The 12,707-nt window shown below is 41.8% G+C and overlaps 1 protein-coding gene across 4 annotated transcripts in view; it reads right to left on the reverse strand.

Annotated features, from left to right (window-relative positions):
* The window catches only part of CEP250 (centrosomal protein 250), a 91,289-nt gene that overhangs the window by 38,460 nt on the left and 40,122 nt on the right, over nt 1–12,707 (reverse strand). For 3 of the 4 annotated variants that reach the window (XM_061631764.1, XM_061631765.1, XM_061631766.1), the window contains exons 18-24: nt 11,384–11,511; nt 11,084–11,250; nt 9,032–9,211; nt 8,383–8,421; nt 5,938–6,072; nt 4,452–4,595; nt 3,123–3,982 (exon numbers count right to left, since the gene is read on the reverse strand). In XM_061631764.1, coding sequence (XP_061487748.1) covers nt 3,123–3,982; nt 4,452–4,595; nt 5,938–6,072; nt 8,383–8,421; nt 9,032–9,211; nt 11,084–11,250; nt 11,384–11,511 — 1,653 coding nt within the window. The remainder of the gene's footprint in view (nt 1–3,122; nt 3,983–4,451; nt 4,596–5,937; nt 6,073–8,382; nt 8,422–9,031; nt 9,212–11,083; nt 11,251–11,383; nt 11,512–12,707) is intronic. The other variant, XM_061631767.1, reaches the window with a different exon arrangement.

A 12,707-nucleotide genomic window follows, 5' to 3' on the forward strand; every position in this document is an offset into this window, starting at 1 on the left:
AACATCACACCCCGCTTCAAGTTCTTTTCCAAAAATTCTTTCAGAGCTACTCTCTCTTGTTCTGTGAGGGAGTAGATTTTGCCTGCAGGAATGCTCGCTCCTGGCACCAAATCGATAGCGCAGTCATACGGCCGATGGGGGGGTAAAGTCTCAGCTTCAGTTTCACTAAACACATCCTCAAAGTCCAGGTATTTCGAGGGGAGGGTCACCTCCTTGACCTCCTGCACAGCTCCTGCTAGGGCTTTTATTGCTTTCTCTGGCTGAAATTTTCGTGGCAATACTGGGACGTAAACCACACGACTGCTTCTCTCCAGGCTATTTTTGGGTCATGCTTTATCAACCATGGCATTCCCAGAATCACCTCAAAGTTAGACAGGTCTGACACACACAAGGAAATGAACTCTTCGTGCCCCGGGATTTCTAGCTTCAAATCCTCAGTGGCTCTAGTGACCCCCCCGGACTTTAGCGGTCTGCCATCTATCGTCTCCACTGATAAGGGGGCTTCTAGTTTCCGATACGGGATATGATGGCGTTTGACTAGGGCAGTATTGATGAAGTTTGTAGAGGCTCCACTGTCGATCAACGCTGTTGAGTTGAACTGCACTCCTGGGGAAGTTGTAATCCTAATGGGTAATACCAGAACTCCTTTTAGGAGGGGATGGGTTAACGGAGGCCCTTTGCACAGCGCTGCCCCCAGTCCTCCGGCCTGCACTAGGACTGGGTGCTTCCGTTTCCCGACGGCCCTGTTCGGTCTCCTTTCAGTTCACAGTCCCTGGCTAGATGGCCTGGCTTGGAACAAATAAAGCAGAGACGTTCTCTGCGACGTCTGTCTCTTTCCTCCTCCGACAGCTTCATCCGCGCCCCTCCCGAGCCGTCCCCCGCGTTGCCTGACGTCCCGGGGGTCGAAGGGATTTTACTGCGGGATACTGAGGCTGAATATTTTTGCACCTCTTGTTTTCTCTCTAACCGTCTTCCTTCCAGTCTGTGATCAATTTGTAGGCACAGCTGGATTAGTCCAGACAAATCAGTTGGAGGTGCGACTCTGGCCAGCTCATCCAATATCTCAGCATTCAGTCCACTTCGGTACATAAACATCAGTGCTGAGTCATTGTATCCAGTCTCTTGGGATAAGATCTTAAAGGCATTGGTGTATTCCAGCACAGTTCCTTTTCCCTGCTTCAGGGCACTCAATTGCCTAGCCACCGTCTCGGCTCTTTGGGGATCCTGAAACATTTCGGTCAGGGCTTGTATAAATGCTCCATACCTGCCCAGGATGGCATCCTTTCTGATCAGATAGGGGGTGACCCACTTGGCAGCTTCCCCTTCCAATAGACTGATCACAAATGCCACTTTGGCAGCATCATTGGGGAATTCTGCATCCTTAATGTCCAGGTACATCTCACATTGGGCCACGAAAGTGGAGATCTGGTCGCTCTGGCCCGCATATTTGGGTGGTAATCCAATTGGGATCTTGGCCATGGCGGCTGCAGGGGCTGCCCGCATTCGATCTATTGTGGATTTCAGGCTCTGGTTGTCCAATTTCAAGGTTCTCACAGTTGCTAACAGGCTTTGAACGTCCGACTGTAGGTCTGCCACGCTCGACCTCAGTAGCTTCACTTCTTCCGTCTCAGAAGTGGGGTTTACCCCCCCAGCAGCTCCCTTTTCCATCTTGTCACGTTCAAGTGGTGGGAGTAAGGAGGGTTGAGTAGTTGGTTCTATCAAACTGTCGTGCCCGGGTTGGGACTCAAGAACAGAATCACTTGATGAAAGCAAATCAGTTTTTATTGGAGTAATTTCCAGACATAGGCTTCTCCGCCTCATGAACTCATAACATGAATCAAAACCCGTGGCATGGAAGAGAGTTGATAGAACAGAGTTTCAAGCATTCCCCATCCCTTATCAAGGGGGCTTTCGGGCCCGGATCCTCTCACTCCGCCTCAAACTGCCCACATCTACGCCCCTTCCCTCCTCTTTTCTTTGGCGCCTTTTTAACTGTCTTCGGGTGCGGGGCGATGGGGGGGCGGCTGCCTCCTCCCCTTCTGATTCGGAAAGGATGGTGGGAAGTGGGGGGGTTGGCCCAACACTTCAGGCGATTTCTCTCTACCCTTCTCTGCAGCCGAACGACCTTGGTCCTCCTCCTCCCTCTCTGTCTGTAACTGCAGCACATTCCTAGGGGGGGAGTGCGTGGGAAACGAGTCTGTTGTCTATTCAAGATTTTCCCCCTCTATCTGGGAAGCTTCCCCCTCCCTTTCAGACACCTCAGCCCAGCTGCCCCCCTCTCCTAGCTCATTCTCAGAAACATCAGAACTCCAACCATACATCCTGACACCAAGGAATGTCCAGGACTTCTCCAAGAGAAGCCTTTTACAAGGGCAAGTTCTGAACATAATAATAATAATAATAATAATAATATTTAATTTGTGTGTCGCCTATCTGGCAGATAGCCACTCTAGGCGACGTACATTAAAATGGGATAAAATACAATAGTATCAAATGCAGTCACATTAATCTCAATAAATAAAATACTGGACAGTCATCAGTACATTTATAAAAACATCTACATATACAGCATATAATAGATGACAAAATCATGGAGATTAACCCATCCCAAAGATCTCAAAGGCCTGTTGAAATAGCCACGTCTTCAGGGCCTTGCGGAATACATCCAGGGAAGGGGCATGTCGGAGATCAAACGGGAGGGAGTTCCAGAGAGTGGGGGCCACCACAGAAAAAGCCCTCTCCCTAGTACCCACCAACCTAGCTGTTTTGGTTGGTGGGATTGAGAGAAGGCCTTGCGTGGCTGAACTGGTCGGGCGGCATAATTGGTGGCGGTGGCGGTGCTCTTTCAGGTAAACTGGGCCGAAACCGTACAGGGTTTTAAAGGCTAATACCAACACCTTGAATCGGGCCCGGAAAACAACCGGCAGCCAGTGTAGATCAAATAACACCAGCGTAATGTGATCACGGCGGTGGCTGTTGGTAAGTAAGCGCGCTGCTGCATTCTGTATAAGTTGAAATTATTTCTGCATATGTGCATAATTTGAACATCCAAGGGGGAAAAAAGTGAGATAGCTGTATGTGAATCAACTACTCCACCCATAAATTATTGGTGTTGTGCTTACCTGGCTCGTTTCTGCTCCAAAGCATGCAACGCTTCCTTAAGTTCTGAATTCTGACATTCAACGTCCACCCACCAACTCTGTTCTTTCTTCATCTTCTGTAGCATAATGCTCTGATGTTCCATCTCCTTCTGCTTGGTCTGCAGCTCCACATTCTGACATTCCAGCTCCTTGCGCTGGCTATGGAGAAGGGCTTGCAATTCTGCATTCTGATGTTGAATTTTCTCCTTCCAGCTCTGCAGTTCTAAACAGCTCTGTTGTGCCTCCTCCCAACGGCTCTGAAGCATTGCATGCTCACGTTCCACCTCTTCTTGCTGTTTTTGGAGCGTAGCCTTCAGCTGTTCATTCTGACGTTCCAGCTCCCCTTTTTGGTGCTGTAGCTCTGTATTCTGAAGCTCTGACTCTCTTTTTTTATTTTTCAGCTGCTTATTTTGACATTTTGCTTCCTCCCACTGTCTCTGGAGTGCAGCATGCTGCTCTGAATTCTGGTGCTCTGCCTCCTCCCACTGACTGCACTCCCTTTCCAGGGCTTGAATAGTGGCATGCTGGTGCTCCAGCTCTTCCTGCTTGCTCTGCAGCTCTCTCTTCAGCTGTTGTTCTTTCTCCCTCTGACTTTGCAGTGTAGCATGCAGTTCTGTGCTCCTGTGCTCCATCGCTTCCTTCTGGCTCTGCAACTTGATGTTCTGATGTTCTGTCTCCTCTCGCTGCTTCTTCTCAGCTTCCAGCATCTTCTGGAAGTGTGCAACTTCCAGCATTCTCTGTTTGGACAATTCTTGCATGTCGTTTAAATGTTGCTGAGCCTCCTGGCTAATCAACTGGCAAGAATCTTCTGCTGTCAGTAGCTGGGACTGCAACTCTTGTACCTGGAAAACATACAGGAGAATAGCAAAGAGAAAGAGGTTATAGTACCCACCAAATTCAGTGCACATAGAGAGATGATTATAGAGGTTCAATTGTCTCATTTCAAGACAGTTTCATGTTAACTTGAACCCTCGCTTTTATAGAGTGCAGTCTTCTTCTGCCATTGCCATATTTGAGTAAAATGGAAGAATAGAACCTGGTGAAATGGAAGACATTTATATGACTTGCTATACAGAACCAAACACCTGGCTTTTCTTAGAAAATTGCATAAACCTTTTTTCAAAACTGTTTTAAATGGCTTTTTGGTTTCCTAGTACTTTAAAGCAGTTTCCCACCATGGTTTAGGAAAGGTTCTCATAGCAGTTTTAGCCCACAAACAGATTCCCATTTTTGCTTGATCAAGCAGCTTGTGAAAAGCCACACATTTGGCACTGGGCTAAAAGACAAGAAGATAGTTTTAAGTAAAATCACCTGACTTTGCAAAGAGTCTCGTTGTTTAAGGAGGAAGTTGATTTCTTCTTTGAGAGACTTTAGCTCCTCACTGTACTTCTTTTCCAGTGTTGCTCTTGTACTCTGGGCATCCTTCAGCTCAGCTTCCAGATTTTGCAAAGTATCCTGAATGCATCCCCCCAAAAAAGTTGTATTATTTTTTCTAGTTTCTGGTTTGTCAAATAAGAGAACAGTTTTATAATTAATGCAGTACAGCAGCTGCACAAAATCAGATGATTTATATTCAATAACAGTCGGGCCATCAGTCTCATAGGATGAAGAACTGCTGTTTCAGACAAAATAAATGACAATGAGAAGATGAACAATCATGGACATAAAACACAAATTTCAATATAGCATATTAAGTTACAGCATACATCTAAGAAGAACATAAGGCAAAATTAAGGACTCTACTCTAAAAAAAGAAATGGGGCACATTCTGAGCATACAATTAAAGATAACATCTCTCTGCAATACTGTGATCAAAAAGATGCTTGAAAAAAATAACAAGGAGATGGATTTTGAATATAACTTCCTCATATTAAATAATGTTGAAAAATGGGAGGCAGAACAGAGAAGAGCTGCAAGAAGCTCCATTTATTGTTTTGTCTAACACAATTTAGATAAGCCTTTGTATAAAGTTTTCATAAATACCTTAATTACCAAATGTAAGCTGAAATTTGATAAATGCAAATAAGATGCAATTTTGCATTAAGCTTTAGAACTGATCTCCTGCTTTTGGTCCTATCAGATCCCACAACTTTGGAAAAATACAGGAGCTAGCTGAGACTTAATTAATGTAAATTCAACAAACAGTTCTTCAGAAATGAAGCAACTAAGAACGTAAGAACATAAGAAGAGCCTGCTGGATCAGGCCAGTGGCCCATCTAGTCCAGCATCCTGTTCTCACAGTGGCCAACCAGGTGCCTGGGGGAAGCCCGCAAGCAGGACCCGAGTGCAAGAACACTCTCCCCTCCTGAGGCTTCCGGCAACTGGTTTTCAGAAGCATGAATGATTAAACATGATTGGGTTGGGCAAGAGTTCTGAAATCAGTCATATGTATAATCCAAGGAAAACATTTCACACATCCATTCATTGACCCAACTTCACTGCTTTTTGTTGGACTCTTATTTATTTGTTTGTTTGTTATTTGATTTATATCCTGCCCTTCCTCCCAGCAGGAGCCCAGGGAGGCAAACAGAAGCGCTAAAAACACATCAAAACATCATAAAAACAGACCCTAAAATACACCAAAACAAAACAACTTTAAAAACATTTTTTTAAAAAAGCTCTTAAAACATCTTTAAAAAAGGGTTAAAAAACATACTGTTTTTAAAAAAACATATTAAAAAGCAATTCCAACACAGACGCAGACTGGGATAGGTCTCAACTTAAAAGGCTTGTTGAAAGAGGAAAGTCTTGATAGTCTTCACAACTTTTTCTACTCTTATCTACTTCTTACTCCTACCTGCTCCCTCTCTTGGTTTTTCTTCACTTCCTGATGGAGATACTCCAGCTGCTGACAAGTACCAGTCAGTTCCTCTTTTGTTTGGAGAAGATCCTCTAGTAATGATTTCCTCTCATTCTCTTTTTCTATAAGCACCTGTACATGTAGAGATTGAGAATTAAAAACATTCTGACTTAAGTCCTAACTACTCAAGGAGCTGGAGCAGCTACCCTGAGAATACAAAATGTAGGGGTTTTTCAGTGTAAGAGAAAAGGTGAGCAAGGGGGATTAGAAATGTATAAAATTATACATGAGATAGATAAAGTTGATAGGATCTTTTCTCCTTCTCACATAATACTTAAGATATTATTTCTCCCACAATACCTGTAATTTATTTAGGAAACCTGTAAGATAGCCTCACCCCTTACATACCCAACCAAACACTACACCTTGCAAGAAAGAGCTTCCTGCAGATACCATCCCATTAGGTATTTATTTATTTATTTATGCGATTTATTTATCGCCCATCTGGCTGGAGACCCAGCCACTCTGAGCGATGTACAAAGTAAAGGTATATAAACATCACAACATCAAAAAACAAGCAATAAAACTAAAACAACCATAGTTTTGCCAGTTTAAAAGCTTATAGACTTAACAAGGAAAAGTGCTTTATTTGCTTTACTTAAGAGCATTGCTGTTTCAGTTTCCTTAGCCATTCTGAGATCCTGTTCTTACATCCCAGAAAGCTTCACAGAATGCTTCACAGAGCACTTCAGTAGCTATAGATGACTCATTAATATCGTCAACTCCTTTTAAACAGTGCCCTTAAACCCAAATTCTGCAACTCTTCTAGAAACAAGAGAAGAACAGAAAATGGGTGAAAATATGAAGAAGTGTGTGAGAGAAAGAAGAAATAAAAATATGGAGATAGAAGGATGTACCTAAAAGCCCCCCCCCATGACATGGGAGTTCTCTTTATGCTTTATCGTCTAAACCGTCAACACTGTCCTTCATTCCTGGAATCTTCGTAGCATTCAGTTTAATAACTGTGGGACTAGGGGAGCTACAATATAAAACACATCCCTGAATCACTGGGACAGGAGTCAAAGGGACAGACTCTGCCCTTAGCATGGAGTCTGGTGCCTCTTCAGCTTTGGCTTCAACATCATGGCAAGTATCCTGATTGGCCAGTAAACCACTATCCTTTGTTTGCAGTTCCTTAAACTTTTCCGGTCTCAAAGCAGGGCCAGAAAAATCATATTCTAGTGTATCATCCAGGTTATCCTCCCCAAGACGAGAATGCCTCTCTTTGTTTGTGGAAACCTCTTCATCTGATGAAATATAGTGAGTATCCTGCATTTCTGTCCTAGTACAAGGCAAATTCATTTTTTTAAACCTGGACCATTGCTTTTTAGAGGCAAGAAAATAAAAAAGGTAGATTCTATATGATGTAGGAGTTGGGCTTTTAGTGTAGTGGCACCTACCCTACGGAACACCCCCCATCCCCTGCCATCACACATCAGACAGGCACCGTCTCTATTGTCTTTTTGGTGACTACTGAAGATCTTCCTTTTTCAACAGGACTTTTAAGTGGAGCCTGTATCCATATTAGTTCTGAAATAGTTTTTATATATGAATTTGTTTTATATCCTATCTTTCTTGTTGATGTTCTTATTGTTCCCTCTCTTTAAGATATTTCATAGGAAGAGATTCATAAATGGAATAAAATAAATCAATACCAAAACCTGGGGTCATCCAATGAAGCTAAATATTGGAATATTTTTCACACAGTGTATAGGTAAAACTATGAAATTTACTACCACAAGATGAAGTGATGGCCTTATAAGTCAGATGGCTTTAAAAGGTAACTTCGTGGAGGAAAAGACTATTAATGGCTACTAGTCATGACGACTATATTACCTCCAATACTCAAGGCACCATGCCACTGAATATCAGTTGCTGGTGATTATGAACAGGAGAGGGCTATTCTTCTCATACCTTGTGAGCTTCCTATAGACATCTGGCTGGCTACAGTGAGAACAGAATGCTGGACTAGGTAACCCTTTGATTTGTAGGGCTCTTCTTGGGTTCTTAAATAAATTTAGCAGTTTTGGATTCCATCAAATACATGTAGCACTCGAAAGGGAGAGAGACTTTTCACTCTGAAAGTTATTGCTGGAGTCATCAATATTTCATAGTAGCTCAGGATTGGCAAAAGCCAAGTGAGGCAAGAGCCATTCATAACTGCCTTCTCTAAAGAAACTTAGCTGCTCACAATCTACCAAATAAAATGGAATTTACGAAGTTAACCTTGAACAATGATTTAATGTAACACTTATTCATTTTAATATCTACTTTAAACCATTTTATTCGTTTTTGTTTTCCTGAGGAAGACCCATGCACAAGACACATTGGGGAATTCTTCATAATATATAACACTGCTTTCTTGCACCAGTTTGAGCCCACCTCTTTCTTCATTCTTCCTTTTTGGAAATCCTCAGGTTCCTGTGAGAAATGATGTAGTCACCATAAAATCTGCAAATGCAGTCTGGAGACATTGCTGTGTCAGAAACTCAGCAGAGAACTTTAAACTGCACACCTCATACTTTTAATCCAAGATGCTCAGAACAGCACTATCCGCCCCCCGCATGGTATCCTCACAACAACCCTATAAAGTAGTAAGTCTGAGGAGGGGAAAGTGTGAGTGATGAGTTCAAGGTAACTCAGTAGGCTTTGTAAAATGAGGTGGAAAAAAGCACTGAATACTGCATCAACAAGTTTTGTTCACACTGGATAAATGTGAAGTCAGTGAGCTGTATTCTACTGTAATCTTAGTCTGAGCAAGCCCATTGAAAGTAATGATTCTAAGTTAAACATATCTATTAACTTCAATGGGTCTAGTCTGAGTAGGACTAGCATTAAATACCACCCAATGTGCTGTACGACAGAGAAAATTATCATTACTATTATTTGGAAAAGCTGTCTCAGGCTAATTCTTAAACATCTTTGAAAAACTGTTAGACCAAACCCAACACAGAAAATGCAAAAAAGTTAACAGTTTAATATATTTTTATACTATGAAGCCTCTAGCCCAAAGGCTCTAATCCCTCTTTACCTCTTGCTTGGCATTTTCAGCCTTAGTTAGTTCATCTTCCATCTGTGTTTGTACAGCAGTGATCTCCTGCTGCAGTTCCAGCAGCTTCCTCTCATAGACACTTTGGTTCTCTTCTTTCTCCTTGACAATGCGCTCCAGCACCTGCTCCAATTCTAAACGGTGGCGTTCTCGTTCACCTTCCTAGGATGATATCAGCCAATTCCAACAAATGAGACAACAGAAAGGAACAGTCCCACCTCTAACTGCTGATGGAATCTTTTTTGCCTTAGAGAAGTTGAGTATTGTAGTATTATTAGCTTTGTTTCTGGGAAGAACTTTTATCATATCTTTCTCTGAGGGTGATAAATATCATCTAGACCTATGGATTCTAAATGAAGGTTTCCTCTTAGTCACTGATCTTTGGAACGGGTAGACTGGTTAACTGGAACGTCAGTACTTCTTTCTCTGTGTGGTCATGCCAAAAGGGTGATTGTTTGCTAGCTGATGCTGTATGAACTTCTAGGGGACAGTTCTAGTGCTTGTAGCGGATGTGGCATCAGCTATGCCAAAGGCATTGTGGGCTCTTCCTGGCAGCATATTTGTGCTTTGTGTGTGGGGTGGGTGGGAAACATTGAATGAATTAAGTAATATCATTTTTCCACTGCTGCTACACACTGCTTGATGCCTTCTATGTATGGTTAATATGGAGAAGTCATTGATGGGTATTGAGAACTGCTAGGGACGTTATGGGAATGGTCATCACTGTCGCTATATTTTCTGCCGCTATTGTTGTTTTTAATATTGAGAGAGTCAAAAATACCAAGTAACTAAGCCAGTGTAAGGTCTGATGGGCATCTATTTTAGTTGGACTATAAGACTGCCTTGCATAGTTTTTCCTGAATTGAAGATAGAAAGATGTCAGCAGACTGGGCGATTTGGGGCTAAAGTAAAAATTATATGCAACTATAATACAAATACCTAATTTATTCATTTTATTTTGATTTTTAAAAGAAAAATGTTGAATACTTGGTAAAGTGAACTAAAAAAGAAGAATACACTAGAAGTAAATAAAGAACAATAAAGCAAAGCAAAATTTGTTGCATTTATCTTAGATTTGACTTATCACACAACTGGAAACATGCGTGCATACATACAACCACTCAACATTCTATAGCAAAACTCTAACTTTGATGTAGTGGATACTATGAGGAAACAATCCTCAACATTCCTCCAATCACTGCAACATGACCTACATGCATTTCAAGTATTCAAAGCTCTTCACACACATTATACTTAATAGTATCAGTAATATTTGATCAGCTGAGGCAGAGAAAGTGCACTTGATGCAGATGTATAAGAGAGCCAAGGTTTAACAATCAAGATGCTGGACCATTAGGTATCCTCTCTTGTATACAAAACACTTCCTGTCTTCCTCTGCTACCGTTTGTTGTAATGGGCGATTGTTGGCAACCCAAGACAAAATTAAATTGGATACACTCCTAAGCCAAAGTTGAGAACCAGATTCAACAAGGTTCATTTTAACTCAGATTGGGAATGATTGCATATTAAAATGCTGAAGATCAGGGATATTCACTTAGGAGACAGTTGGCACATGGAGAGGTTACACTGCAATCTCAAAATTCTAGTTCCACTATACATAAAAACCTTTTTTTCCTAAGGCCATCTAATAAGTCAGTGCCAAAAGGTTAGCCTTGAACTGAAGACTTTCAAGTACAATTAACAGGGTGTCTAAAGTTCAAGTTACAATTCAGTACTCATTCAGATAAGAACATTGATATTGACTTTTAAAAGCCTGCCTTTGAATACATGGCAAGAAAGAGTTGATCCAAAAGAGACTACATTATCTGACATGGGATACAGTAAGTGGTTAAAAAAGACTAGTAGCATAATTACTATGAGACATAACAGCTGAATGGCAAAACAATTTTGGTACACATCTGGCGTTTTAAGTGCTTTAATTAGTTCCATGTTGTAGTCAATTCTCCCCACTCACCAAAAAAGAATATTCTCTATATCAGAAACTAAAGGAAAGGTAACCATATGGTTGTTTACCAGCTCTTGAAATATTGTATTCATTTCCTCCTTATGTACAATTTGACAATGGTTGAGGGTTTCTTGGTACTTCTGCTCTGCCTGCAAAAGCTGTTGTACTTTCTCTTTTTCTTTATCAACTTTTGATTTTTCAGCTTCCAGTTCAATGCAAAGGCATTTCACCTCTCCTGTAAGAATAAGCAAAGAGGGCAGAAGTCTGAATGTCTGCTGCATTACAGTTTGTTTTATCACTGACGTTTTACCCCATGAAAAGAAGCTCTACTCATACATTTTCACTGGAAGTCTGTGAAAACATCTCACCTTGTATCACTTCTTTGGCCTGGCTGATTGCTTGAACTTTCATTTCCAGTTGCCCCTTGGTAACTTCCAGTTGAGAGACCTGTTGCTGAACTTGAAAAATGCTTGATTCGAGAAGATCCTTTGTTGATCTACAAATTACATATACAGAATTTGTGTACTTTTAATATCCTGCTCATGACAAATGAGGATCTAATCCCAGCAAAGCCAGTTTTAGTAACCTGGAAATACTATGAAGAAAACAAAGGGTTATATCCAAAGTAGTGCTACGTCACACATCCTCCCAGTGCAAGGATTTCTGCTTCCCCCCCCATCCCCAGATGCCCTCCAAATCTTTTCTAGGGGTTCACCCAACTCTCTGAAGATTTGGGAAGGGTGTGGGGCACACATGGGGGTTGAAGGGAGGAACCCTGTTGTACAAGCAGAAATCCTTGCACTCTTGCAAGTCATTCATTTGTAGCAGTGTTGCTCAGTTAAAGTCTACATATACAGACAACGACAGAAACCACAGGCCCGCTCTAGCTAGTACCCATTTATCAAGCTGATATAAGAGTCAATGTTTGGAAGAACAGAAATACCATAAGTGCAGTTATGCAGATTTGGGGGGGAGGGAATCTGTAAAATTACATGCACAGGATTTCAAACTTGGCCATGAAGTTAAACTTTTTTCCTGCTACACATTTGTCAAGTTGCTTTCTGCATATGTTGAACTACTACTGCCACATGGCTATACAATCTATATACAAAAAGCTTCATGGTCCTCTGATGTAAAGCAATCTCTCAGAATCCAAAGCTACTATGACTTGTGTTGGAGATAACTTTCTTCTACAGAAAGTGGAGGAAGCAACCAGAGGATCAGCTATCCTGGACTTGATTCTAACCAATAGAGATGATTTGGTGGATGAAGTGGCAGTTACGGGAACTCTGGGGAAAAGTGACCACACCATACATGGATTCTTGTTTTTAACAGAAGCAAAAGCTGAGAGTAGCCATACGCACACCCTGGACTTCAGGAAAGCTGATTTTAATAAACTCAGAACAATTCTAAGTACGGTTCCATGGCAAGCGACCCTAATGAGAAAAAAAGCCCAAGATGGGTGAGAGTTTCTAAAAAAGGAAATTCTAAAAGCGCAATGGCAAGCAATTCCAACAAAGAAAAAAGGAGGGGAAACAGTAGAAGAAGCCAATGTGGCTTCACAAAGGTCTTAGAGATGACCTGAAAACAAAAAAGGACAAATATAGGAAGTGGAAAGAAGGCCAGGCCACAAAGGAAGAATGCAGGCAGGTAGCACAGAATTGCAGGGATTGCGTCAGGAAGTCTAAAGCT

This window comes from Rhineura floridana, chromosome 6, assembly GCF_030035675.1.
Source record: "Rhineura floridana isolate rRhiFlo1 chromosome 6, rRhiFlo1.hap2, whole genome shotgun sequence".
In the NCBI taxonomy this organism is placed as follows: Eukaryota; Metazoa; Chordata; class Lepidosauria; order Squamata; family Rhineuridae; genus Rhineura; species Rhineura floridana.